The sequence below is a fragment of the Exophiala dermatitidis genome, assembly GCF_000230625.1.
Source record: "Exophiala dermatitidis NIH/UT8656 unplaced genomic scaffold supercont1.1, whole genome shotgun sequence".
NCBI lineage: Eukaryota > Fungi > Ascomycota > Eurotiomycetes > Chaetothyriales > Herpotrichiellaceae > Exophiala > Exophiala dermatitidis.
The window spans coordinates 2,493,098-2,519,869 of NW_008751646.1; the positions used below are offsets into that span (position 1 = coordinate 2,493,098).

The 26,772-nt window shown below is 52.7% G+C and overlaps 11 protein-coding genes and 1 non-coding gene across 12 annotated transcripts; 4 read left to right on the forward strand and 8 right to left on the reverse strand.

Moving 5' to 3' along the window:
* The first annotated feature begins 484 nt into the window (after positions 1 to 484).
* Positions 485 to 570, forward strand: HMPREF1120_09288. Its single transcript has one exon. It is a non-coding gene; the product is annotated as a tRNA-Gln (tRNA).
* Positions 571 to 1,064: 494 nt separating this feature from the next.
* On the reverse strand, positions 1,065 to 2,060 carry HMPREF1120_00901 (ankyrin; the record flags this gene model as incomplete). Its single annotated transcript, XM_009154905.1, has 1 exon — positions 1,065 to 2,060. One exon carries the CDS (start codon positions 2,058 to 2,060, stop codon positions 1,065 to 1,067), a length of 996 nt encoding a protein of 331 aa, XP_009153153.1.
* A 275-nt stretch (positions 2,061 to 2,335) lies between these two features.
* HMPREF1120_00902 (uncharacterized protein) lies at positions 2,336 to 3,544 on the reverse strand (the record flags this gene model as incomplete). The annotated part of the gene is made up of 2 exons (XM_009154906.1): positions 2,336 to 3,017; positions 3,123 to 3,544. 2 exons carry the CDS (start codon positions 3,542 to 3,544, stop codon positions 2,336 to 2,338), a joined length of 1,104 nt encoding a protein of 367 aa, XP_009153154.1.
* A 2,079-nt stretch (positions 3,545 to 5,623) lies between these two features.
* On the reverse strand, positions 5,624 to 6,482 carry HMPREF1120_00903 (uncharacterized protein; the record flags this gene model as incomplete). Its single annotated transcript, XM_009154907.1, has 2 exons — positions 5,624 to 6,239; positions 6,289 to 6,482. The coding sequence occupies 2 exons, from the start codon at positions 6,480 to 6,482 to the stop codon at positions 5,624 to 5,626; spliced, it is 810 nt and encodes a 269-aa protein (XP_009153155.1).
* A 2,906-nt stretch (positions 6,483 to 9,388) lies between these two features.
* On the reverse strand, positions 9,389 to 12,455 carry HMPREF1120_00904 (oxygen oxidoreductase). The gene is made up of 2 exons (XM_009154908.1): positions 10,909 to 12,455; positions 9,389 to 10,845 (listed from the first exon to the last, which is right to left on the reverse strand). Exons 1-2 carry the CDS (start codon positions 11,681 to 11,683, stop codon positions 10,310 to 10,312), a joined length of 1,311 nt encoding a protein of 436 aa, XP_009153156.1. The 5' UTR covers positions 11,684 to 12,455; the 3' UTR covers positions 9,389 to 10,309.
* Positions 12,456 to 13,601: 1,146 nt separating this feature from the next.
* HMPREF1120_00905 (2-dehydropantoate 2-reductase) lies at positions 13,602 to 15,067 on the forward strand (the record flags this gene model as incomplete). Its single annotated transcript, XM_009154909.1, has 2 exons — positions 13,602 to 13,809; positions 14,178 to 15,067. The coding sequence occupies 2 exons, from the start codon at positions 13,602 to 13,604 to the stop codon at positions 15,065 to 15,067; spliced, it is 1,098 nt and encodes a 365-aa protein (XP_009153157.1).
* A 283-nt stretch (positions 15,068 to 15,350) lies between these two features.
* On the reverse strand, positions 15,351 to 17,358 carry HMPREF1120_00906 (AAT family amino acid transporter; the record flags this gene model as incomplete). Its single annotated transcript, XM_009154910.1, has 5 exons — positions 15,351 to 15,807; positions 15,883 to 16,382; positions 16,436 to 16,647; positions 16,796 to 17,012; positions 17,068 to 17,358. The coding sequence occupies 5 exons, from the start codon at positions 17,356 to 17,358 to the stop codon at positions 15,351 to 15,353; spliced, it is 1,677 nt and encodes a 558-aa protein (XP_009153158.1).
* A 1,279-nt stretch (positions 17,359 to 18,637) lies between these two features.
* Positions 18,638 to 21,097, reverse strand: HMPREF1120_00907 (arginine metabolism regulation protein II; the record flags this gene model as incomplete). Its single annotated transcript, XM_009154911.1, has 2 exons — positions 18,638 to 20,748; positions 20,809 to 21,097. 2 exons carry the CDS (start codon positions 21,095 to 21,097, stop codon positions 18,638 to 18,640), a joined length of 2,400 nt encoding a protein of 799 aa, XP_009153159.1.
* Positions 21,098 to 22,058: 961 nt separating this feature from the next.
* On the reverse strand, positions 22,059 to 22,946 carry HMPREF1120_00908 (uncharacterized protein; the record flags this gene model as incomplete). Its single annotated transcript, XM_009154912.1, has 1 exon — positions 22,059 to 22,946. One exon carries the CDS (start codon positions 22,944 to 22,946, stop codon positions 22,059 to 22,061), a length of 888 nt encoding a protein of 295 aa, XP_009153160.1.
* Positions 22,947 to 23,681: 735 nt separating this feature from the next.
* HMPREF1120_00909 (glucose-fructose oxidoreductase) lies at positions 23,682 to 24,872 on the forward strand (the record flags this gene model as incomplete). Its single annotated transcript, XM_009154913.1, has 4 exons — positions 23,682 to 23,715; positions 23,767 to 23,792; positions 23,857 to 24,323; positions 24,374 to 24,872. The coding sequence occupies 4 exons, from the start codon at positions 23,682 to 23,684 to the stop codon at positions 24,870 to 24,872; spliced, it is 1,026 nt and encodes a 341-aa protein (XP_009153161.1).
* Positions 24,873 to 25,311: 439 nt separating this feature from the next.
* Positions 25,312 to 25,831, forward strand: HMPREF1120_00910 (60S ribosomal protein L32; the record flags this gene model as incomplete). Its single annotated transcript, XM_009154914.1, has 2 exons — positions 25,312 to 25,476; positions 25,601 to 25,831. The coding sequence occupies 2 exons, from the start codon at positions 25,312 to 25,314 to the stop codon at positions 25,829 to 25,831; spliced, it is 396 nt and encodes a 131-aa protein (XP_009153162.1).
* Positions 25,832 to 26,002: 171 nt separating this feature from the next.
* HMPREF1120_00911 (uncharacterized protein) lies at positions 26,003 to 26,686 on the reverse strand. Its single transcript, XM_009154915.1, has 2 exons — positions 26,506 to 26,686; positions 26,003 to 26,453 (listed from the first exon to the last, which is right to left on the reverse strand). The coding sequence occupies exons 1-2, from the start codon at positions 26,583 to 26,585 to the stop codon at positions 26,054 to 26,056; spliced, it is 480 nt and encodes a 159-aa protein (XP_009153163.1). The 5' UTR covers positions 26,586 to 26,686; the 3' UTR covers positions 26,003 to 26,053.
* Positions 26,687 to 26,772: the final 86 nt, after the last annotated feature.

The following is a 26,772-nucleotide window of genomic DNA, read 5'->3' on the forward strand; positions in this document are numbered from 1 at the left end:
TACAGACCTGTTTTGTGGCCCTGAGCAGCGCAGCATTTGCAAATGGTCGAGGATGGACACTGTGACGCTGGCATTGCCATCTATGCCTGTGCCGATTCAGCCACCGTGAAGAGAAGACTAGATAAATCTGCACTGCCCTACGTGAAGTCGTACAGTCAGACTGACTTCAGGAGGGCTGTTTCAAGAACGCGATGAATTTATAGGCCCGAGGTCAATAAGACGATTGATGAGACACAGAATATCTACCTGCACTGCATCGAAAGGAGCAATAATGCATGCAGTGAGATACAGCTTGTACATGTACCCTACTAATAAGGAGCCGAAGGCGGACATGCACAGGTTCTCTAGGCCACAATTTGGATGTGGTAGAGGCCCCACACCAATGACATAATCCACTCATTATATTTCAAACCTGCAAGATTTTCTCTCAGATTATGCGTCATTCAGAACTCCAAATCTTGCCCGCATAAGCTTCCCTACTTCAGGTTCTATAGTGTAGTGGTTATCACTCCGGATTTTGATTCGTCTTCAAGCTTTCCGGCGACCCCGGTTCGAACCCGGGTAGGACCTCATTTTATTTGCGGTTTTGTTTTTGGTGTTCTTGATCTTTTTGCATTGTATTTTTGGAAATGCTGTGTTCTGTTTTCTTTTTTGGTTGGGAGAACACTTTCCAACACTACTGCAGTGCGTGTAGAAAGACCGAATGAATTCAAGGTCAATCAATTAGGCATGGCGTTGGCCGGCTTTGACTTTTCTGACAACTTGAAGTCTGAGACACATGGGAGATACTAGTCACCACTATAACCAACCACCTTCAAGCTCCTATGGTGATCTTCCGATGAAGGTAGTATGCACTGCTTCGACCTCATCAGGGCGCTCAGTCCCAGATGGCTACAGTATGTTGCCTTGGTGTAACTATTACAAACAAGGTCATTTGGGATGCTAGCATCCAGTACTGTTAAACAATGATTATTTTCCATAGGGCCAACCAACACCATGCATAAATGGGCTCTTAAGGATCGGTTCAAATGCTCAGCTTGAAGCTCGTTTTCAATCTGCTTGCCCTACTCCACGGAAGCCTGTACCTCAACTGCGTCTACAAATGTGTCCATGCCTTCCACGGCAAAGTCAAATTCATCACTGGCATCGGACATACTGCAGGCCTGGAACTTGGAGCAGAAGCGCGGCCCACCTGAAGCCTTGTCAAGAAGTCTTTCAAACGCAGCTCTGTGTTCTTTTTCGATTGATTGCCGTCTCGCAAACAGGTCTCGAGCCGTGTCTCCGTCGTCGTTGGGCAAGTCCTCTGACAAGATTGTTAGATCCCCATGATCAGCTAATATCTCAATGGTTAAAAGATCGCCCGACACTGCGACGACATGCAATATGCTCATCCCTCCATTTGCCTTTGTTGACGAAAGAGTGGAATCGTTCGCAAGAAGCACTTGTAGGGCTTCGTGATGATTTTGATATACCGCCTCAAACAGCGGAGTGTAGCCCCAATGGTCCGGGATATTGCAGTCAGCGCCGCAGGACAGAAGATAGCGCAAATTATTCACCCGGCCCATCCTGGCGGCATATCCTAGAGGTGTTCTGCTGTGGCAATCACGCAGATTCACGTCCGCGCCACCCTCTACCAGCAATCGTAGACAGTCTGGGTCATCAAACTCGGAAGTCGCGTATACCAGCGGCGTGCGATTGGAAGAGTCGACCCAGTTCGCGACAGCTCCATTCTCCAGTAAAGCTTGGATGACATCCTTTCGTATTCTCGACGCACTTTGCGCAGCCCAGCTCAAAGATGTGTGTCCTCTCTTCGAAGGAATGTTCGGATCTGCTCCGAACTTGAGAAGAGTATCGACATCCTTGAGGTTGGCTTTCGCTGCTGCCCACGACAGAGCAGTGCGTCCATCGATATCCTGCTCGTCGATGAATGAGGTTGAGCGCTCGAGCTGCCGCTCTAGGTCATCTCGACATAACCCGAGGACGATTTTGTGAAGAGGCGGGAAGATTCGTGACTCTAGGTATTCCTCATCGTCAAACAGATATCGCCAGGACTCTACCATATCTGATGATTCAGTGTTTCTTCCAAAGATACGCTCCCACGACAATGCAACGCATGTCCTAAGTACACTTGAGCAACGGCACTATCAAGTTCGACCATTCAAGACTCACGCTTGTTTCTTGTCTTCAGCGTCGGGACTTGCGCCTGACTCGATTAAGAATTTTGATAGCCCGTGGTGATTGTAGTTGACGGCGTACTGAGCATAAGTAAGCATAGAGTAGCAGATGTGGGAGGATAGATCTCATACGTGAAGTGCAGTTCTCCCAGTATTTAATGCTACATCAAAGGGGATGCCAGACCTTGGGCGAACAATGACTGTATCTCTTCCATGTTCCCTTGGACTGCAAGGAACATGAGAGGCGCATCATCTGGAACAACTCGAGGCATCCTCAGAACCAGCTCAGGACCTTGCATGTCCGAGAATCTGAAAGCAAACTGAAAGGCCCGGGAGAGAATCCACTGTGGGAAGAAATAGTTGACCTTTAGGGTCGGCCTGGATTGTCGTCGACACAGGCGCTCATTGCACTTGATGTATTGAATGGGGAATCCAGAGACTCCCACGAGGAGTAGGTTAAGAGCCTGACATAGACTCTCAGGGGTTTGGAGCGAGCTCGTTTTGTGGCAGATACAACTGCACCAGCTTGTGCAGCGAGTTCGTCGGTAATTAGTAGCCCTGGACCGAGACATCCGTGTGATCTGACTATCCGAAACTGTCTCCGCTACCAAAATGTCATCAGAACAGACGCTCGGAGTCTTATTTTCCTTAAACGTCGACTCTGTACAGTCTGCATTCCGCTGGAGTCGACCAGCAGGGTCAGGTGAGTCGACCAGGCCCAGGCGATGAATATTGACGGAGATAAAGTCCAGCGCTCTCCCGTGACGGGTCCATTGGTCAGTATACTCCTGATGAAGTCCCGCAAGATCATCCAGCTTCAAACGAATCAGAGCTGTTTCGTAACTGCGGTCGTCAGTAAGCAGAAATGTACCATGGCGCGCCCTCCCTCTCTCTCTCTCTCTCTCTCTCTCTGTGGGTGTGTGAGCGTGTATATCCGAACGAACTTACAGATTGGCAGCTCCCAACGTAGCTGTGATCCTCTCGCGCGTCTGGTTCGGACTGGATTGGATCCTTTTCACCTTTCCATTATATCTTAGCCATGCCAATCGGGCAATGCGGGAACCACTGATAGATGCGTTCGAAAAGTCCAATTTCTCGCTCACGAGGGCGCTCAAAATCTCCAGCTTTTTTTGTTCCTCAAGCAAAAGGCGTCGGAGACCCTCGAATCGGTCTGGCCGAAGGTCCTCTTCAAGCTCATGGTTGGTGAGAGCCTTCTCGATGTCGACCAGCATCAACTTTGTCTCCGTCAACTCACTCAGCAGATCCCCGAGGTCCGGTCCAGCATCATATAACGTCTTGAATGCTTCCAACCCACTTAGAACTGCCCCCGCGAATGCTAAGCTGCTTGCGACGATGGAGATAGGATCCATGGCTGGCGAATCTGATCAATATGCAGTATGACCCATCGTCGGCTAACTCATACACCAAGAGTTTCGCTTCCAGAGGGGTTCCGGATTGAACTTCAGGCCTCTCACAGCGACATTAGCATGTTTTGCTACAAAAAGTTGCAAATGCCCGAATCATGGCATTTAAAGACTCGAGGAAAGTTGCCTGGTAGCCCCCGCTCACGGTCCGGACCGTGACCGCTGGCGGTTGGCACTGTGGCTGAAACATGCTGGTGCGGCAGGCAACCCCGGACCCCAGAGTATCGTTGCCTGATGAGCACAGAGAGAGTGGCGGAGTTCAGTCAGCCCCCATGCTGGCTTCATGAGCGTCTGCTTGATGGTCCGCTTCATCGAGGCTGCAGACTAGTTGTACACGACCAATAGTAAGTTGGCAGCATGGTATAGGAGAGCTACGACTCGAAAGGACACATGCAACTCATCAGTGCAGTGCCTCAGCAGTGTACGTCAAGCCGAGCTCAGGATGACACAGCCACTGACAACGGCTTAGGTAGTCATACATTGGCAGTGGGAGACTGGCAGGTCAAGTGGCCGGATGCTTGAGTCTGGGGAATGGAAGAGGACTTTGGAGAGGTAAAGGTCCGCCGCTGAGCATCTCAGACTCAGGCTGATGCTGGATCCCTCCTGACAAGGCAGGCTCTAGCAACTTGAACTCACTCACTCGCGTGACTGCTTCGACAATTCTGTTGATCCAGGTTTCCGCTGGCACTGCAATTTATTTATTCCCAACTCAGTCAATTCACCGACTGATTGAGTGGATCACGCATCAAGTACCACCTTACTGTAGGTACTAACTATATTATAGCCAACTCTCCGGCTCTGGATTGCGGGCTGCGAGTCATTGTCGAGTCCGATTCAAACAATGGACCGGGTCAAAATGACTCGCCAGCCGTGAGACATGGCATACACGCGTTGACTACTACAGTTCAACTTCTTACAACGTTGAAGATAAGGTACCCACCTATGACCACCTCGCTTCGACACGACGGCTTTCACTACCCAGCCGTACCGGCGTTGCCTTTCGTTTCGTTTCCGTCTCGTCTGGACCTCTGGCGTAAATGCAACCATGGGTTGGGTTAAAACCCTTGGTGGTAGTACTTTCGGCTGGACTCAGAGGTTGTCGACATGGGCGGGTCGAGCCGCGACAGACCCTCGACAACGGAGCGAGTTCCTTGATTGTGGGCTCTCCCGAACAGATTCAAGTTGAGACCTTGGTTTGCCGGCGCGCCAGGAGACTTGATGCCGCTTACGGGGAGCTCCAGTCAGATGTCTGTTCGGACGACATGCCAATTGAGTAGGATGGACCGCGATAGAGAGCATGTGGAAGTCATTCACTTCGTGGGATCCATCAGAAATCACTGCAGCTCCGAGATTAGGCCGTCGAAGAGTCCTCGTTTGGGTACCGAGGACAATAAGACGGCGAGTCGGTATGTCAAAGAGAAAATAGCTGCTCACGAAGGTTACTGTCATAGCCCCGGCATTGCGAATTGGATGGGCAAAGCAGCTTTTGAGAGTATCAACATAGACGGGAAGAGAATGACTCGTGTCCTTGTCGCCTTCCTATGTACCAATGCTGTAGAGTTGGATGGGGCTTTCTCTAAGATATCGTGTATTCGGGGCCTGTAGGCATCTCTGCCCCTGGCCTCCATCCTTGGCTGAACTCTCAAGGCCGTTCTTTCCACAGAACAAGCTCCAGAAACGGCCTTGTGCGAGCTCACACACACGAGCCCAATAAGCATCATCACATGGCAAGGGAAAGGCTCCAAGCCCCCTGTAGTCTTCTGCTTCCTCCCTCGACAAGATTGTATCGGTGTGAAGAAATATAGTAGCTGCGATAAGGAAGGCTATGACCACCAGCCAAGCCGAACGAGAACGAGAACGAGAACGCTCAAATGAATCAAAGCTCGAGTCGTTAATAAGGGTATCGTCATCGCATCGTAGGAAATGCTCGAGTCAGGTCTAGTCAGACACATCACAGGTCGACAGACTCGTAACTTCACAGAGCGCGTTGCACAATTGGTGAAAATCGTGTAGGAGATATGTACGCTAGCCCGTAGAGACAGCCCGCCCGTCGCCCGTTCTTGGTTGGCCGGCCTGGTTGGGAGGTTGTTCTACCACGGCAATAAGGGCTTCTTGCAAACCTCTATCGGGCGGATAATGCTCCCTGGTAGAGCGTACATGGGGCGGCAACTCAACGTCTGCTTGAAGTTCTCGGTGCGCGGCTAGAGCGACACCCGGAGGCGCTTCTGTTGAATCTTGTGGCACATTGGAACCTGTCGGTCTTTGTCGAGGTCCAGTCCTTTTCGGTGGGTATCTGGAGCATTGGGCGCATCGGCGATGGTGGCAAGTAGCGCACACTCTGTCGCGCCCGAAGGTGGTTGAACAGCTGTGGCAGGTATATCGGACTCTCATTCGGATGTTTTTCGATACTCGTTCGTAAGGTTGTTTCGGCCTCATATCCCAGTCGGCCGGACTCAGTTCGAGATTATACTTGGCAAAGATTGCCTGCGCTTTGCTGAACCGCATTTGCGCTTCGTCTTGCGGGTCGTGGGTCACAGAAATAGGTGCCTTCGCAGGCGGCTGCTTCGTAGGTTCGAGGGCCACCGGCGACTCTTCGGCTGTGTCGTCAACTTCAATCCGGGGCGGTTGAGCGGTACCTTCTCTGCATATTTGTTAAGACGGAGACGAATAAAGAATCACAGCGCACTTACGACTTGCTCTCGGGCTGAGGCTCAGGCTTTTGCCGTACAGATGGCGGGCCCTGTGAAGTGGACGCAGGAATTGCGGATGTAGATGTTGTGGCAGTAATGGCAGTTTTAGGCTTAAAGATGTCTTTGACCCTGTCCCAAACCTTCCTCAAACCCTTCCTCTCCTTCTTTGAAGTATGGGTTTCTTGCGTCTCCATTGGCGATTGGGACAGAAGGCCTAAACCAAGAGGTCATGGATTGAGGGCGTTCAATCAGTAGCTGCGCCTGACAGAAGAGCAGCCTCTGGAAGTGCTTGCCTGACACCGCTATTGGTTCTGGGCTGACCCAGAGGTTTGGGAGAGAGGTGAAGAATGTCAGGTGTCAGAATCGCAGTGGACTGCCAAAGGCGTGGCGTGGTTACTTGTTGGATTGGGAGATCCCTGCTCCCACTGTGCGCCGCACCATTGACTTTTGACTTTGCTGTGAAGGCGGGCTGCGACAGAATGTCAAAACAGCAGCCAATGTTACGGCACCGAAAACCTTGTGTTCGAGATGCAGTGAGGAACTCAACACCCGGCCAGCAGTGTCTGGGGAGATTATCGTTGAGCCAATGGCTGCCGAGAGAGTTGGGGAGATGAGATCGTCGGCGCAGGGCAGAATAGGCACCGGAAAGTTCCCTGGGGATGGAAACAGCTGAAGCGAGATCGCCGTGACCGTGATCGACTTCAGATCAGCTGAAGGTATGGAGTAGGGCGAAGGAGTGAAGGAGATGATCGACCAAGACTCGGAGCAGTGAGAGATGCTTTTGAGGATCGATGGAGAGAAGTTGAAGTTGATCGGTTGTGTGATAAGCTGAGGTGGAGACAAAGCCCGAGTCGGCGGGCACTGGGGGAGTCGGAGTCGGGTGAAAGAGCTGGAGCTGCGGGCTGCTGATATTCAACTTGAAGTGGCGGCCGATGTTGTTGGTGCTGCTGTTCGGTCTGTTTATACCCTGGCTTGCAGGGAATTTGAATCATGAAGTCTTAGGAGACCTTGCTACGCTCCTCTGTTTGGTAGAACGTGGACGGCAATGGTGCACCGAACTTGAAGGGTTCTTGATGTCGAGTAATAAGGTACCTCAGGCTATGGATGGAGGCAGCGAGACAGCGACTCAGGTAGCACGGTTGGTCTAAACAACCTCGGTAAGCCTAAAGCTCCGTAGGCCTCACCAGCCTTTGTTATAGGCTATGTTAGGGGCCAACAAGTACTGCCAGTGCCCACACAGCACTACAACTAGTGCAGCCACTGTCAACCACCGGGATGGATTCGACCATGATAATAACTTGCATGGGCGCCGCTGCAGCAGCGGCACTGCAGGTGACGTGGGCGGCCAGACAGCCAGAGGGGAAGGAGCCTACAGCGGCTTCCGCTGTGGTCTCCAGGCAAGTTAAGGTAGGTTCTCGCCTACTACTAGTACAATGGAGGTGCTTTGGGGCTAATAACCTATGCACTACCGCTTGGGATGCTCCATTCTGCCAATTCACACTACACTTTAGGCGGTTCGGCCGGCTTTCCGGGGCATGCTAGTCCTCAGGCTACAGAGACAATATTGAGTCAGGTTAGGTGCTCCATAGGTAGGTAGTACTGTACCACTGCATGCTGCGTCTGCTACAGCTGAATACTGTACGTACAGTTCTAGTCCAGCGCTGTGGTCGGATGACATGCACATAACCACGGGCAAGTGCTAACCGCCGTGAGCCCAATAATTCCCCAACGCAGCCTGCGCTACATGGCGCTCCATCGTCGGGTTGAGAGCTGTCACCTGTTTCCTGGGTTGCATTTCCCTTCGGCTCCTTGAGCCATCCCCAAGATCACTACTACTGCACGACAATCATCCGCATGCACAGCTGCATTGTTCGCTGTTCGCTTAGTAGGGCTGGCTGCCGGATAGGCTTTCATGGTGCAGCTTTTGTCCTCGAGCAAGCTCTTTGCTGTCGCGTCGTTGGTGCACGGCAGTTGCGGCAATGCTCCTAATTTGTCCTGTATCCTTGCTGATTCATGTGCAGTATGGCACTTGACTACCTTGCAGCGACAGGATGGATCCGATGAGGACGGGGCACCGGTGATACTTCTCCCCAGGGCCAAAGAGCCATGTCTGTCCCGGAAGCACGGCTCAGGCTGTCATTTCAAGAGGCACCGTCTCCTCCCCAGGCCTCGCACCTTTCTTTCGGCAGCCAGGATGTGCCTGAACAAGCCTCGTTTGGTGGTTTCGTTTGCTCGATGGCTCCCAAGGAGAAGGGACATAGTGACCAGGAGGCTAACTCCTGTCCAGGCAATGGCCTGACGTCGCCGCTCCCAGTTTTCGACGGTCCCAACTATCTTCTCGGGCAGCAGGCCCCGTCTCATTCTTGGTGCGAATCGATCAGCATGGCGCCCATACCAGCGGACCAACGTGGCTCCACCGCTCCATCGCTTTGGGATCTGAATACCGACTACTCCTATCGCTTCTGCATCAGGAGCACAGACCGCAACCCCACACATTCTCCTACCTTGCAGGGGAAGACCAAGGCTAACCGCTCTCCGAAGACACAATGGGATAAGAGCAGAGACTAAGGCAACAAGATTTGATATCGACTTTCAGGGGGATCCTTGCTCACCAACTTCCTCGACTCATGAAATTAGCGAGCTAGCACCTCGCATGACTTGTTGGAGATGACCCAGGTCCAGGGTAGTCAATCCTTCAACATAAGTCGCACCTGCTAAGTGCCTGCTTGGATTCACTCGCATCTTGGGACCTGCTGGCGCTAAATGGTGGTGTTCCAATAGTTGCCAGCCATATCTAGACCAGGCGGGAATCGCTCCCCGCGGTGGTCGAGATGTGGCACCGAGTCGTTACATGCTGTTATTAATTGGCATCAAGGTCCGAGGAGATGACCCCATATGATATTGATCATGGCCTAAAGCGGTCAAGTCAATCTACCTGCTGGAAGCATACAATACTGAAGGTTGCCCAGTGCATGTTTATCCCATGGGGCGGCTCGCTAAAACTCAAGCCCAAGCAGACATTCGGCGCTCCTATGCCAAGGCTACCAGCGATGCGGCTTCCTAAGGCTTCCATCTCCACCGGCGCATGATTGCATGGATCCTCGAGAGTGCGCTAGCACGTGTGACTGGAGTGTGGCACGGGAAGAAGATGGTGTTATTTAGCACAACGATGGTCTTGTCTGTAGCGCTTGAGCCAGCCTGATTGGAGAAGTGCCGGTGCAACAGCAAGCGACCAACCCCGAACTGTTCAAGATCTTCTCCCGCCCTGGCCTGAAGTGGTGTCTGGCTAATAAAACACTTTTGAACCTCACAAGGTCCAGCACAAGCCTCACAACTGCCGTGTCAAGGTGTGCAACGACGAACTAAGGAGACCGAAATATAGCCGGTGACAGGGGGTGCTGTCTTGATGGTCTTGGCCATTGCCCTGGACACTCAGGCTCTCCAGTTTTGGCCAAAGGAAACGGTGCCAGGAAATCAGATTTCGTGGAGTAATGATGCGTACAGCCAGCAACGACCTCCGAGCGGACTTCAATATGCTGCCGAGGTTGGTCGGCCATCATGTCTGTAGTTCACCATACTTCTTCGTCTGACTTCAAAGGAAACTACTATTTGGGTCCTATGGACGGCTCCTCGAGTCCTTGAAGGATACTCCCCGTTGGTCGAGCTTGACATTAGACGCGCGAGTATTTGGCTATGTTGCAAGCTGTCAGCCGATGATGACGATGATGATGATGACGCTTTCCGCTCCCTCGATTATCTTTTGGGCCTGCTACGACGGCGGCATGGAGTCTCACCAGCGCCGGTCGATCAACGTTCTCTGAGGTCGTTGAGCCATCACTGTTTCCTCATCCTGGACTATCATGGCAGGCAGCACCACGCTGAGATACTAGCATTGCCGAAAACGCTGGCATAGGCACAGCGTTGTTGGAGCCAAACCGGTCTTCCGCCTACGGCTCGGAGCAGCAATCAAGGGAGAGCTGCATCTGACCGTCGACACGACTTTTAGTGCCGGGTGGCCTCTTCACAACTTGGACACGAGGGGTTCACGGGGAGCCTCTCCAGCTCTCCAACCTTCCATGTCTTTCAGGTCACGCGTCTTCCCATCTCCTCCCCATCGCTGGCTGTGATCATTTTTATCTGGTCGCCACTTCCAGGCCTGTTGCAACATGGGATCCAAGGAGATTCCCTCCACCAGATCGGAAATATACTTGCCCATGACAGGCAACATTTTGAAAGCGACTCCGGAGTCACCAGTGGCCACCACCAAGCGCGGATGGACAGGATGAACATCCAGCAGCCAGTTACGATCGTTGGTGTCTGTGCACCAGCAGACCTTCTCCGTGACAAAAGGCCTGTCTTTGAACTGTGGCACTGTCTTGGCCAAAAATTCTCGGATCTCCTTGCGTGACTGATGTGGAATCGAGTCTGAGGGGTTCTGAGCATGTGACCGTGGCTCACTGGTTTGTCGGCCGTCGGGCAGTGTAACTTTGTGAGTGAAGCCGGGGAATTCGTTGCAGATTTTGATTTGGCCGTCAGTGCTAGGTTCGAAGAAAAAGCCTTGAACGCCAACAAAGTCAGTCACCAGGGACGAAAATTTGCCATGGGGGATTTAACACTTACCTTCCTCAAGATTCATCACGACAGGAATTCCCTTGAACTCGTCGCGCTCCTTATGCGTGAGCTGGATATGTGCCAATGTCCAACACTTTGCTTCCAACTGGCCTTTGGTATCTAGCAACGAATCGCTCCAAGCCCCGGTGCACAAAACGATGCGGTCTGCGATCCACCGAGTACCGTCCTCGGCGATGATGCCCACCGCTTGTTGGTGTTCATCCAGCAGCAGGGACTTCATGGTGGCCGACTTGCCGGTGGCGAATTTGACACCCAGACGAGCAGCCTCATCGCCCATGATCTTCAACGCATCTTTGGCGTGAGCCCAACCGGCACGCTTATGGAAGAAACCACGCCAGTTTGGTAGAGTGCCATCGCGCATTTGCGGCACCAGTGCCTTGAAGTCTTCTTTTGTTTCCAACCATTTCACGTTGTCCCCTTCGCCGCAGTCGATCCAGCTTTGGTAAGCCCAGCGACAGTAGTTCACGGCTTCTTCGTTGGTGGCGGCCGTGATCAAACCAACCTCGTGCCAGACGGACCGGAACAGAGGCTCTCGCCAGCCGGCCAATGCTTCACGGCTTACGCGGGCGGTGAGCGGGGTGTCGTTGCGCATCCCAATGATCTTGTTGATGTCGTAGCCCGCCGAGTCGGGGGACGGGTAGGGGTAGCGATCCAGGCATTGGATATTTGTGAAACCACGCCGGGCGAGATGCACGGCGGTGCTGAGGCCGAAAGTGCCCGTTCCTACGATGAGGATGGAGGCGTCTTTGGGCGTGTAACCCATAGTTTTTTTTTTTGCCTTTTTATTTTATTGTATACGTTGCCGAAAATTCTCTTGCTTGGGTGTCACTGTCACTCCGAATCTCGACTCTAACAGGTTGATAGGATTTGCTTTGGCAGCGCAGACTCGGAGACCTTGAACCAGGCAGTCATACAAACACAGCCAGAAGACAGCTTTCTTATCTTGTCTCTGCTCGTACGGAATGGTACTTGAATAATAAGGAAAGGAAGCAGAGGACCGTGTATCTTCTGTCAGGCCATAAGCATGGTCCAGCTGCGAACATTGAACTGATCATGACCCGTACGGATACAAGAGGTGAAACTGATGCCGAAGGATGCAGTGCTTGGTGGAGCGGCCGCAGCCCGGTGGCCGCGACTAGTCTGACGGTACTACAATGTACCTCAGCACTACTATCAAAGACACATTATTGCCACAATAATACTAGTGAGAGGGAGAGAAGTACCCGACAATCTGGGCCTCACTACACTATCTTATTGCACTTGAGGAGGCTTGGAAGGGTTGACATTGCAGTGCTTGGTGGGGGTGTTATCGCTCCCGAGATATGAAATATTATTATAAAAATACTGCAGTTGGGCACCGAAGAGCAGGACCCCCAAACTCTCTCGCTTCATGGCGCCCACCCGTGTGGCCCTCAGGTAACATTGAATCTTTGATGTAGCCGCTTATCATGACCATCGCCTCGGTGGCGTTCGATGCAGTGGTAGATTGACATCCGGGAGGAAACTGAGCCTGATGGGGCACTACTGGCCTGCCCTGGATACCTGGGCACATAGTATCTGTGGAGTGTCCAGCGTGGTCACGGGCCTTGGGCATGGGTCACGGGACACCTCCGCACCCTCCTTGTCGGGGTCACTTTCCTCGTCTTGCTTCGGGCGCCACTTGCTCTTCAAGTTCTTCTTTCTCCATTGTGTGGCGGGCGGGCTTCAATAGAAATTGCCCATACAACAATCTAGGGGAATTTGTTTTAATCTGCAGTGTGCCTACGGTGATCCGCCCGGCCGGGGTTCTCCATGCTTACTTTTTCTGATTGCTAGCCAATAGTCTGGTAGGTATATGCTGCAGACCGAACGCTTGTTGTAGTTGGCAGGAGTTCGCCGTTAGATCAGAAGGCTGCCGGTCTTCACAATCGATATATCTTTCATAGTGTGATATGGACGAGAACTACCTCGGGCACAATCATGGTGTCAGTGGGCCATCGACTATCTGGAACTGTGACTGGGTCTGGACTGGGAGCAATGTGAGACTCATACACACCATGTAAAGTACCAAATAGGTACCCGGGTGGTGATGATGGGATCAACATCTATAATGTTTTTGTTATACACTATACTGCCTTCTGCATGTGTCGTCACCAACATATAATGTAGAGCACTATCTACAATCAGCACCTAGTGTATATAGGTATATCTGCCCTGCAGGCAACACCGCCAGGCACACCGTTTGCATACTACTACATATTTGTTGATCTGATAAACTCTGACGACTTGCCTGCATAAGGCTGCCTCGCGCTAACTGTCATGGGTGCCATGGATTGAAAGCCTCTTATACAGATATACTTCCGTTGACCGGTAAGGCAACGTGTAACAGTTGTAGATTACGCAGGCATCCAGCCAATCAGCACAGTGATAATAATTGTGTCACAGCCTTGTCGACAACCTCCTTCCCTTTCCGGACAGCCTCGTGTCGTGCCAGCCGTTCAGCCGCATCGCTTCGCATCGGTGCTTCCCCGGCATTTTTCTTCTGGCTGAGGAGCAGCCTGGGGTCCATTTTCGTTCATCTGAAGGAGAACCGAATCTTCCAGACGGCAGTCACAATCATACACTTTTATAATACCGCAATCGACACGCATCATCACGACGACACGAAATAGATTAATTGATAGGCGTGGAGCAGAGACAAAATGGCAACCACCAACAACGACACCAAACTCGACGTCTGCCTCGTCGGCGTGGGCGGCGTGGGCACCATCACCTCGTACGTGCTGGAGAAGTCGGGACGGGCACGAGTCACGGCCGTGTTGCGGTCCAACTACCACATCGTCAAGGACCAAGGTGTTGACATTGATTCGGTCGACCATGGCGAGGTTCGAGGTTTCAAGCCGACCCATGGTAAGTCGGATGAATTTCTTGTTGTGCATGCATCACGCATCACACATCAATCAATTGCATTCCCTTGAAGATTTCGCTTGATGGTTGTGTTTCATTTCATGCCACATCTACGGAGCGAGAGATTAAAAAAAAGAAAGAATCAGACCAAGAGCCAGAACGTCCAGAAGAAGAAGGCCCAAAGATTCACTCCCTCCTCCCACTGTCCCCTAGCTATCCTGAACTTTCCACACGCTTCATCCCTCATTGACATTACCATGCCCCTATCTATCCATCTATACAACCACATCAAACATACCATCCCATCCCATCCCATCCCATCCTCGGCGGCATCCATTCAATTTCCATCCACTAACCCTCGCCTCCTTCAGTCGTCCCATCCCTTTCCGCGGCCGCCAAAACCGTCCCCAACGGATACGACTTCATCGTCATAACAACCAAAGCCCTCCCCGATCTTGTGGCCGCAATGATTCCCGACCTGAAACCACTCATCACCGAAGGAAAAACCAGTCTTGTCCTAATCCAAAACGGCTTGAACATCGAGACCCCCCTCGCCGAAGCATTCCCCACCACACCAATCTTATCGGCCGTCAGTATGATCGGTTCTCGAAACACATCACCACGGACAATCTACCACGAAGACCCAGACGAGATGAGACTGGGCCCCTTCTACCACCACGACAAAGACCCAAACAGCAAACCCTACTTATCTCATGAAACCCAACTCGACGCCGCCAAACGCTTCACGGATCTCTACAACGCGGGACTGGTCGACGCCAAACCCAAAACCGGAGCACAATGCGAACTCGTCGACGACGTCGTCGGTGCCCGATGGCGCAAACTGCTGTGGAACGGCTCCTTCAACACAATCTGTACTTTGCTCCGGATTTCTGTCGGCGAATTGCTCTCCAGCCCCGGCCGCGATACGCTTCTTGAACCCGCTATGCGCGAGATCGCCGCCATCGCCACCGCCGCGGGTTTCGGTCGTAACGTCTCCGAGGAAATCATCCAGACGACCCTCAAGGGTACTCCGCCCACCAGCCCCTTCCGTCCCAGTATGTTGGTCGATCTCGAGAAAGGTCGTCCCATGGAACTCGATGTCATCCTCGGCGCTCCCTTAAAGGTCGCTCGTCAGTACAGTGTCCCCACTCCCGTCTTGACCCAGGTCCATGAGTTGTTGAGGGTCGTCCAGTGGACTCTTACCCAAAAGAAGACCCAGCCTCAGCCTCAGCCGCACGCCCAAACCAATGGTCACATTTAGTTCCATCATGATCCTAGTAGGAAACAAGAAAAAAGTGAAGCGAGTTGATCAAGGCACAGATGGCGCTAAGGACTGAGCGAACGCTTTCCATGTAGTTCAAGTGGCTCGTCATGAGATTTGGCACAATTCATCACCAATAAACCGATCATGGCAATGTTACATTTTCAATATATGTTTTCTGAGAGGTTACTATCTAAACTGCCCAGATGCTCCACCTCTGTGGATCCAATATACCATGTTCTCTCATTTCATAATCAAACATCTTCATAGACCATCTTCCCCTTTACCGGTCGCTGGTCGTGACATAACTCCAGATTCGCTTCCACATGGGCTGAGCGTAGTACTGGTCCAAGAAGGCCTCATCCTCCTCGGTCAACGGCCGGTGTCCGGTGACAAGGTCGATCTCACTGGCACGCCGAATCTTGGTGCGGAAGATCAGCTTGTAGCCGATAATGGCGACCACAACAACCGGAACACCTAGGTATGTTTGGAAGAAAGCCTCGGCGTCGAGTGCTTTGCCATCGACAGGATACAAGGCCGCCGCGAATAAGCCAACCAGGACCAGAAACGCGCCCACGCCCAGGAAGAGAGGTCCGAGTGGCCAGAGGACCGCACGATAGGCGTACTTTCCTTCCAAAAGTTTGCTGCCTTGGGCCTTAATTGCAGCGTGAAACCGAAAGCTACATAAGGCCAACACAATCCAGGCCATCATGAAGATGGTCGAGGAAATGCTGGAAAACCTGTTTTGAGAAGAATGTCACGTCAGTCTCGTCCATAAAGCAATACATATATTTAGGAGTTGCCTGCTCTCTTACCAGGTGAAGATGACGGAGCCCGTGGAGCTGCAGTTGATGTATGTAAAGGTAATGGTGAAGATGGAGGTCACAAACAGAGCCCAGGTCGGACGACCCTTGTTGTCTACCTGTGCCAGCTTCTTGGGCAGTTGGCCTGACAGAGCCATGTGCCGCATGACGCGAGATGCGATGTAAAGGGGCTCCAGGCCGCCGGTGGCCGAAATGACGAGGAAGGCAGCATTAAGGATCTCGGGGATGCCTTTGATGCCGGCGTCATTGAGGGCGATGACAAGCGGCGATGCGTTTATGCCGGATCCACCCAACAAGCGAGGGTCATTCTCAGGGACAAGCAGCGTGATGAAGATGACGATAAGCAAGAAGAAGAAGAACACACGAACGCCCACGCTCTTTACAGCTCGTGGCATCGTATGCCTTGGGTTCTTGGTCTCCCCACCCATGATCCCAACATAAAGCTGCTCACCTACTCCCCACACCGCGTAGATGGCGCAGAGACTGGTACCCTGGTTGACATTGTCAGCTTTTAACCCGGTCTTGCAATGTCACGTTTCCTCACCTTTACACCGTGCAAAAACGCCGGAAGATCACGCCAGTACTCGCCGTCATGGACCTTTCCTGTTGGACCAGCACCAGAGATCATGGCACAACTCGTCGCAATGAAAAGTAGTAGGATGAAGACTTTCAGGACGGAAACGACGTATTGAACTTCTGCGAACACTCTGTTTGGGCAGGCGTGAATACCAAAGGTAATGATAATGATCATGGTCACTGCAGGGATGAGCCGGTCAGCATTCGGTTCTTCATCGCCAACTTTTTTGACCTCTCGTAATCTCGGAAGATGGCCCGGCGTTGGGGGGCCGGTTTGGTTGTAGAAGAGATTGTGGAGAAGGGGAAAGGGGAGGTTTCATTCACTTACTCCACACAGCCACAGGGACCGCATCTGTCCAGTATTGAATGATGACATTGAAGGCCGCTCCTTCAGCAGCTAGGACGGTCGTCCAGGCTAGCCACTCGCCGAATCCAATTCCAAAGGCCAGGGCGGGATCGATGAAACGGTCTGCGTAGTCGATAAGACTTCCACTGACAGGAAAGGCCACAGTCATTTCGGTCAAGCATTGAAGAGTTGCAACGACCTGGGTTGGCAGGATATTAGCACAGTCCCTCCCACTAGCAGAAAGGGCAACGTACCATGGTCATCACCACTGTGTACCCAATAATCATGTTTCCAGGACCGGCATTTCGGAGAGCTTTTCCCGTCGAGATGAACAGACCAGAACCGATGTTACTGCCTAAGGTCACGATCTGGATGTGGCGAGAACGGAACGAGCGACGGTATTTTCCCATAAATTGGTCTCCATGGCGGTTGGCAGTTTCTTCGAAGGACTCCACGGTTCCGAGTTTGTCCTCATCCTGCGAGGAGACCTCGGTGATAGGACCGGTCGATATCTCCTTGGACTCCATCATCTTCTGGTCTTGCATGGCAGGAGAGGGCGTGCAAGAGTGGGAGAAATTGTTAGGCTCCCTCGGCTGAGGAGGAGGATGTGCAGCACTTGAGTGACTGCGGTGGGAAGGGTTGGTTAGAGGAAGAAGAAGAACGGTAGATGCAGGCTGCTTTGCCTCTTCTCGTCAAACCCGATCCCACGGTAGGGAAGACTCCAGTCTTTTTATACAAGTGATATCTGGAGAAGAGGGTCGGCTCCCGGTTATCTGAGTCCACAGAATCCGCCCCCGTACATTACCTCAGCCACCGAACCCTCTCCAGTTGCTTGGGCCTCTAGTGCCATGTCTTGTGCGAGGTAAAGTGGGAGCGAAGGTAGGCTTCTCCGAGCTTATCTAGTCCAGGCGGGCCTTTGTCCTGCTAAGAGAGGTCGGGTTTGAGGGTGAGTGCGAAGTTCGACGAGGTTTGGCAAACCACCGCAGGGCTGCCCGAGTCTGCAGAAATCGCTGGCAAGTCACCCCGAGGCCAGGCCGAGCCTGAGACCTCTCGTCGACCATTTTATTGACTGGCGGCAGCAGTGTCAAAGCGTGGACCCTTCCATTTCGCTTAGGCGCACCGCTTGCCACCGAGAGAACGGGCACGGTGGATTCGCATGGTCGAAGGCTGCAGTGATGGCAGATAGTAATCGTGGTGGCTCAATTCGTGGACTCGTGACTCGTACTTTTGTCCCCAGGCCTGATAAGGGCCACCTCTTCTCTCCAGAAGGCTCCGGTATCAGAGACCTGCCAGCTGCGCGTAAAGCTTCTAGTCTTGCAATCACAAGCTGACGACGAGGATGACGGCCCAAGATACGTAGATTGCGAGATGCGCAGATGCAGATGTTAGCCAAAGTCGAGGCGACCAGCGATTTCACAAAGGAAGGTCTTGACCGCGGCAGGTGCAATTCTAATTGGACTGTTAACCTCGCTACTAGCAGCACTCTGATGAGTCCCTGTAGATGTCTACTCCTCGATACGAAAGGGAAAAGGCAACCCAAAACCATCCTAGAACATCGCTCAGAACCATCGAAGACCTCAGTATGTCATAGTAATCCCTCAAGCTGGTCCAGCGCGCCGACTTGCCCCAAACTTGAACGCCCACAGCGCCTGGCCGCAGATCGCACTCGCCTTCCGCTTCCTCGAGGAAGAGGTGTGTCGGTGGGCGTATGTGTCATTGTAATCTTTATACATATTAGTGGATGATATACATTCCCGAGGAGCCGGAGACACAGGCGGAAGCCAGACTCTCTCGCGGCCCCCTTGCCCAAGCCTAGTCGCCACCTCACGTCAGGACAAGCGTGGCATCCCATTCTTGCACCACATGTACCCATGAAGCGTCTGGCAGTTTCTGGTCCTGCCTCCTCCAGACTTCATTGACCACCTGCTCGGCAATCTCGAGGTTTCGTCCGCCGTATCGCCGGGCCAGACTGGCCCACATGCGCAGTTTCTGCCGGATCGGTTCTCGAATGGCCTCCGAGGCAACCATGAACCAAGGCCATAGAAGGGCCGGCGCATTGATGCCAGTCCGCATCTTGACCTCTTCCTGATCGTTCAGGTGATCCGCCGCGCTCTCGACGTAATGCTGCAGTACCATCCGGTTGACCGACCGCACCCTGCGGAAGAACATCACAATCAAAGCATGATGCATGGCTTGGACAAGGTGCGATCCAATCTGAGGATCGTACGCCGACGACCCCTCGACTGCAGACATCTCGTGGTCTAAAGGCTGCCAGTTGCAGATCTCTTCCTCAAGAACCTCGCACCGATGCCGAAAGTCACCACTAGCAGAGGAGCTGCTGTTGGGCGTCTGCCCATCCTCCTCCAGCTCTTTGGCGAGGTTCGACGCCTTTGATATCAGGCTTAAAAGAGATCGGGGCACACCATATATCCGGACAAACAAATCGTAGTCATCTTTGTGCTGAGCCAGAGAATCGAGACTGGTGTGGAGAGCCGGTGACAACTGTGGCCCCAAGGGGCGCGGCCTGAAGCTCAGTGAGCCTGAACCAGCATGTGGCTGTGTCAGATCATATTGCCCCTGGGCCGGGCCCGGCAGTACCTTGGAGACGTGAGTGCTGTTGTAGATTATGTATAGATAGGAGTAGATTTGGTGCAATGCCGCCACCTTGGTGGACTTGAATGACGAGTTCCGTGACCGCGCTCCAACATACATCTCAATCATCTTTTTCGCGTGTTGCAGGTAGATATGGGCATTGTTGAGCTTGCCACTGGTCACACTGATGGTCACCATGCTCAGCAAGGTCATCAACAGTTCTCGGTACACTTCTTGATCGTCATATTGTTCCTGCTGGGATTGTAAACACAACTGGATTTGAGCGGTGGCCATGTCCTGAAAAGAAGATCCTTTCGCCTGCCAATAGTTGCACATCTCATTCGAGTCCGATGGGACGGGATCTGACCCAGAGTACCTCGTCGCATCCTGTGACCGCTTTTCAAGTTGCATGGACCAAGGGATTTTCGAACCCAAGTGGTTCGCCGCGATTGACAAGAGGGCGTAAAAGAGCGCCATTCTGGCGCTGTTGGTGCTTCCGAACACGAGCAGGTCTGCCATTGTGCTCATGGCGCACGGGAAGTGAATGGTCCTCCATGGGGACTGGGGATTCGGAAGATGACACATGTAGTCGACCACTTCTGTGGAATAGTATTCAAGTAGGAAGCGAGCTTCGGATGGAATCTTGGATATGTTCTCGATATTGGACAGCGACCTCGGGATTCGGTTCAGTGTTGGCTGACCGGACCAATGGGCTTGTTCCACAGTTGCGGCCAGCGTCGTGTTCTGCCTTTGAGTATCACCACCCCTCGTCCGCATCATGGGTGATGTGTCCTGATAGAAAGGTGCGAAAAGGCCGTGCATGGTCGCTCCGGCCAGTAACATTTCGGGCGCATCGAACGCTCCTGTGGAATAGTCATAGCCGGCCGTCTGACCTGTGATTCCGGAGGGTCCGGGTTGGAGCAGATGGTCTGCCATGGTAGACCCTGGGTTCTCTTGAGTAACCTCCATCCAGGGCATGACAAGCTCGCCCACACCGTCGAGCCAGGGCATAGCGAGGTCTTCGCCCGGGACAGCTTGAACTTGATCGATATTGTACATCGCGGTCCCCACGCCCTCTGGACTTGGCTCGCTCTGTCTATGGATTGAGGATTGCGCATCTGTCTCGGGCGTATGGAGGGCCTCGTCCTCCGTCGTTCCAGACTGACAGAATGAATCGAGAAAGAAGACACCAAAAGGACCAACGTCGTGGCCGGAACGTGGCAGAAGAGACGGGTCTTCACCCAAGGCATCAATGTCATCCAGGGCGCGATTGAGATTCCCATCCTGGTCACCATCCACGAAGTCTTTCTGTATCTTATGGATCATATCAAGCCTTTCACGGTCTGTGCGCCTTACGATCAGTGACAGGAAATCTCAAGGAAAGACGGCGACCTGCGACCTACCGGTGAACAAGGGACGGCGGCGGAGGGCCGGCTCTCCGGAGCCATTCTTCTTGCCTTTGGCCGAGCTCCTCGTACGGACGGATTCAGTGTCGGTTTCCTTCGCGCGGGGCTGGTCTTGATTATAAGCCAGCCAGGACAATTTGACCTCGTAGCCTTGACACTCGACGCCGAGCGCGATACATCGTTTGCAAGCAGGTCGCGTGTCGTCGCATTTCAACTTGCGCTCCCGACAGGTGTAACAACCGGTCAGTGTCCGAGTACGCAATTTCTCAGGTCTTGTTTGCGACATTGGAGCAACGATCTCTATGCGAGATCATTCCGGGCATGGTTCGATCGACCGAGGTAGAAATCTCCGGATGCATGAGTTTCGTTACAGCTAGGTCATCACTACCTCCAATGGCCTGGCCTCCTCACAGCCCTTAGGGGCCAACTTGGATGAATGATGAAATGCTATGCCGCGGGAAGATGTCTGATAACAGCATCACCGCGAGTATGGGACCATGTTATTGCGAGATATTGGAACCGATGTTGCACTTCTGGATCGCCTGCTCCGACGTACCCATGTGATGCCGCACTGGCCGCTACGTCACGTTCGGCTGGTACCTGCCCAGACGGATGGCTGGCAGGTATATATAACACTGCAGAATACCTACAACTTATGGTTCGGTCTCGTCAAGCGGAGAGCTATCTTTATGTCCATTCGTAGGTCTCGATTGTGGTCTCAGAAGTTACGAGCCTGTGAGATGAGACCAACTCCTGCCTATTATCTCGGCCTCGACCAAAAGCTGGGCTTTGGAGACGTGCCACAAGACCTGGTGGGTTCAAGTTGTTGAATACGCCCTAGCCTCCAAAGATACCGTCCAGCCGCCCCTAAGCTGTAGGACTGCGCCGAGCGATCCAGTGGTGAGGCAGCCAGGATGGACCATGGCAAAGCACAAACAAGAAGACCCAGGGGCAGAAATGCTGCTGGCACTTAGACCTGCATGGAGTGTCCAAAATGTTGCCCTCCTTACGCCTGGGTTTGTGGATGTCCTGTGGGTGCCCTGCGGGCGCTGATTGAAGCGCCAGAAGTGTCTTCGCAGCATCAGTGCCAATAACGCAAACTAGTTGCAAAGTTGACTCCGTCTATCGATCAGTCTATGGGCGCCGAGACATTGCCTCCTCCGTGACGTCGCTTGCAGCGGAAAGCCAGTGATTCACCCACCAAATGCTGCTCTTCAGGCTGTAGGTCAGTTGAGATGTCCGGAGCCTCACGCCCAGTTGGCCAGCCTTCTTAGTGATGAATACGAGGATGCCAGATAACCCCAGGTTGCGGCAATTGGCGAGGTTATTCCAAGAGAGCTGTGGATTTCAGAATCTGCGGGAGTGGACGACGGAGTGGGAACCGTGGTCGACGCTGCGGCGGCCATCTTGTCATCCAGAACATGCACAATCTCGGAACAAAGCTTGAATAACTGAATGGTCTCATTGACAACATCATCTTTCTCTTCGCATCGAAGAAGGGAGGCCGCAGAGTTAAATCTCTCCTGAAACAGCACTTTGAGGTGGTCGCCTTCAGGATCGTCTTTGCCGTTACCTTCGAATTCCCAGAACGATAGGGGAAACGGCTCTCCCCGCCAAAAGCCAGAACCCTGCGAGACCAGCTGCCTGTGGATCCAGCGGCCGCCATTGAAGAGAGCCAGGTACATGGCCCATGCATATCCCAGCAGTACGTGAGGCTTCGAAGACAAAAGGTCGTGTATCCGCGTGTAGAAGGCCTTCGCTTCCTCCTCCACGGACTGTATTTCGTCCACAGCGGCTTTGTCTAGCCTGCATTTGATCACATCAATGTCGTTTCGTAGCCGGCTTGTCCTTATGAGCTGAGGCACGTGTATGATCTCGTAAATTTCCTGGAGGCGAGGCTCGAGGTGCCCGCCGGCATTCGACGTGGCGAGGACGTCCTCAAAGGCAAAATAAACCTGGCCAAATGCAGCCATACCTTTGGCGTAAACGACTGGACTTTCCACTTGTGGGGATAAACATAATGGTAGCCGCTTTGTTATTTCGGTGTTTAAAGCGTGATGCTTTTCGCGCGTCGCGGCACGAAGTTCCAAGGGTAGTGGAGGCCGCTCGGAGGCATCGGTTGAGTCTTGAGCCATGGAGGCGAAGTATGAATGAAATGCGAGAATCTGTTGGGATCTAGCCTCCAGCAACACCCAGAGAAAAGGAATATATACCGTAGGTTGAGTGATGGAGGAACAATAAAAGGAATATTGAATATGGGGCAGGGGAAGGAGTCCTATGTCGGAGATGTCGCCATACTAGTGACTTGAATGGCAGATGGCGAGGTCGGATCCCAACGCGTCCGTGGCAGGGTCCCGAGGGTGACAACTTCGAACATGACCAGAATTGACAATACAGTCCAGAATAAACTGTGCTGCTGGAAGCCCCAGGTGACAGTTCTACTGGAAAGTCGTGGTCATGCCGTCTCGGGCAATTCCACGTAGTAGTCCAGCCTTGGGACTACAACTACTACTACGCATATCTTTGTTGAGCTCCCCCACCGAAAGTCTTCAAACTTGAAGGTGGCAGAATTGACGCCGTCATTGAATCAAACATTTCAGGGGCCTCCCACGTGACATGTCCCGGGTAGTCGCCATGTAGACACTGTATTCTGCCTTGCTCGATGCCGTGTACCTTGTACCTCACATTTCATGTACAGTGGCGTCAGATTGGGCCGGGTTAAATCAGACCGCATAGGCTAATATCCAAGAGGACGTCCACTGCATTCACCGACCGAGTTATAAAGGCATTGTGACCACTTCATCTCAAGCACCAACAGCCGACTTCTTGCTGTGTCTAATCTGAAAACCTCAGGAACCCTGGGCGTTAAAATGAGTGCTATCGGAGTAGCAATTCTGGGCGGAGGTAAGTCGCCTTTCAAGACGTGATTGCTTGCCGTCAATAACAACCATGCAGGCATCTTCGCCCGGGAGGAGCATAAGGTAGGCAAAGATCGAGCAACGTGCCGTTTCGTTTCATCGTTTACTGACACGCCGACTGCTATAGCCGGCGGTAGAGGCCGCACCAGACTTGACCTTGAAAGCTGTCTACTCTCGCTCGCTAAACTCTGCTCGGACACTCGAGGTGGACGAGTCTAAGGTTGATGTTTACTCTGATGAGAGCGGAGCTGGGAAGTCTCTGGACGATCTCCTAGCCCGGACGGATATCCAAGCGGTTATCATCGCCCTCCCCATCAGGAACCAACCCGAGTACGTGCGCAAAGCATTGATGGCGGGAAAGCATGTGCTCTCTGAGAAGCCGGTGGCCGAAAACGTCCAAGACGCGGTACAACTCATCAAATGGTATCGTTCGGAGATTGCGCCTCGAAAAGTGACCTGGTCTGTCGCGGAGAATTTCAGATATCTCAACTCCTTCCTTCACGCTGCCGAAGCCGTGAAGACAAAGGGTCGGCAGCTGACTTTCAGATGCCGCATGCAAACTTTGGTGGAGGGAGGAAAGTACTTCGAGACTTCGTAAGACAAAAGCCTTTCTTGAATCGACCAAGCCAACTGATGAATACCAGGTGGCGCAAGACACCTACGCACCAGGGAGGCTTTCTGCTCGACGGCGGCGTCCATTTTACAGCAGGCCTTCGACTAATGCTGGGTAAGGACAACCCATTGGCCACTGTGTCGGCATTTTCTGCGCAGCTACAAGAGCATCTCCCGCCGGTCGACACTGTCGAGGCTACGGGAAGGACAAAGAACGGTGCGGTGGGCACGATTTCCATCTCTTTTGGCACGACGGCCAAAGGAAGTGAATGGACTGTTGGTTGCGAAAATGGGGCTGTGAGCATTTCGCGTGATCAAGTCACGGTTGACGGCAAGACCGAGCGAATTGAGGATGAGAAATCTGGAGTACCACCCGAAGTCAGGAATTGGGGAAAAGCCCTCGCCGCGGGTACGACCAACGAACAGCAGTCGCCAGAAGAGGCTTTGGCAGACTTGGAGCTGATCGAGGCGATGCTTCGTAGCGGTGAGCAGGGCGGCGTACCGATCAAACTGGAGCACCAGGAGCTGTAGTTGTCCAGCTCATGGCAGGAGTGGTAGATAAACTGGGCTCAGCCGGCTCAAGAGTGAATGACTACATAGGATGATTGTGAATATCCACACGGGGATCAGGTGCATGGAGTAGTACTGTGTAGTCCAGTACCTGTAGTACAACTAGGTACTAGCCTGGTATCGCAGTTCAAGCTGAGGCTGAGGCTGATGAGGCTCACTGCACGGCAGACCAATAATTCGCACCTTTCCTAAAGTGGGTTAGAGCACTTTTTCCCATCGCCCACAAATTTGGAACTCTTGGCGCAGAAATTGAGCGACTGCAACTGCGGACTTCAAGTTGGAGGAGACCACGACTTTCACCACACCTCTTGTTATCTGCTTCAAGCGCCACGGCCAGTACCCGACAAGGTTCGCAAACCGACACAAAGGAGTCTGTATTCCGTCACTGACAATTGCGCAGATGGTTTCCGCAAAGAAGCACGTTCCGATCATCAAGAAGCACCCCAAGAAGTGGCACCGACATCAGTCAGACACATTCAAGTGTGTGCCCTCAGCATGGAGGAAACCAAAGGGTATCGACAACCGAGTCCGAAGACGGTTTAAGGGCCAGATGGTCATGCCATCGGTATGTGAAGAAAATCTTCTGGGATTGGATTCGAATCGAGGACGCGCGCGAGTGACACAATACGCGGGCACTCAACGAATTCATTGATTTTTAAGGGTTGCCCTTCTGACAATGCGAATCATAGATTGGTTACGGCTCAAACAAGAAGACCCGACACATGATGCCCTCGGGCCACAAGGCTTTCCTCGTCCACAACCCCAAGGACGTTGAGCTTCTCCTTATGCACAACCGAACATACGCCGCCGAGATCGCATCTGCTGTTTCCTCGAGAAAGCGAGTTGAGATTGTCGCCAAGGCAAAGGCTCTCGGTGTCAAGGTCACCAACGGCAAGGCCAAGATTACGACCGAATCATAAGCTGGTATCTTGGTGGCGGTGGAACGAATTTGTGGTTGTGCTTGACGATGATTCAATGAACGGGCCGTTGCATCAGAGCCGGATGGGTTCATCCTGCAACAAATAGCCCACGCCGTCATTCTACGGCAGACAGTCGGGTTACGGGGCCGGTACGGAGCATGCGGTCAAGCGTGGCAGCAATAAAAGAAAATTCAATACCATTTCAGCGATGTCTGGTTCTTGCTATAACTTGGATTTGTCCTTCTCTGTCTCGAGGAGCTGTGCCAGTCCTTGCCTCATACGAGGCTCCATTCCATCCTTGGCCGGCCGTCGTCCCTTGGATTCAACAAACACATGGATCGAGCCACCGACGGCTTTGACTTGCTCTTCGCCCTGCTCAAAAACTCCCACTTCGTACATGACACTAGATTTGCCCAGTTTGACAACCCTCAGGCCCAGATCCAGTACAGAAGGATATCCCACCGAACCAAAGTAGTCGCAATACGTGCTAACTACTAAGCCAACCTGGTTTGATTTTGCAGGATCCAAGCCACACTTTTCGATCAAGTAAGCATTGACAATTGAGTCGATCAAGAAGGAATATATGCTGTTGTTCATATGGTGGTAGACATCATTGTCGGACCTGCATGAGAGCTGTATTAGTGGTGTCTTTATGCCGGCGGTGAATGACATACCATCGAGTCCGGTAGTCCAGGTGATAGGGATAGTCGGCGGGCTTCCTCTTGCGCTTGGAAGCAATATCCAGACCCAACATTGTAGTGTCTCGATTTCAGCGACAGGTATTCGCTCATGAGCACGAGGTAGAAAGCCGTTTGTAATTGGTGACGGCAGGGCTTATAACAAGTCTTTAGCCAGGTCCCGGGCTGTCAAGTGCCGCGGCTAAGGATGTCTCGCCTGCCAACCACTGGCGAGAAACTGCCTAACAAAAAAAAGTTATGCTA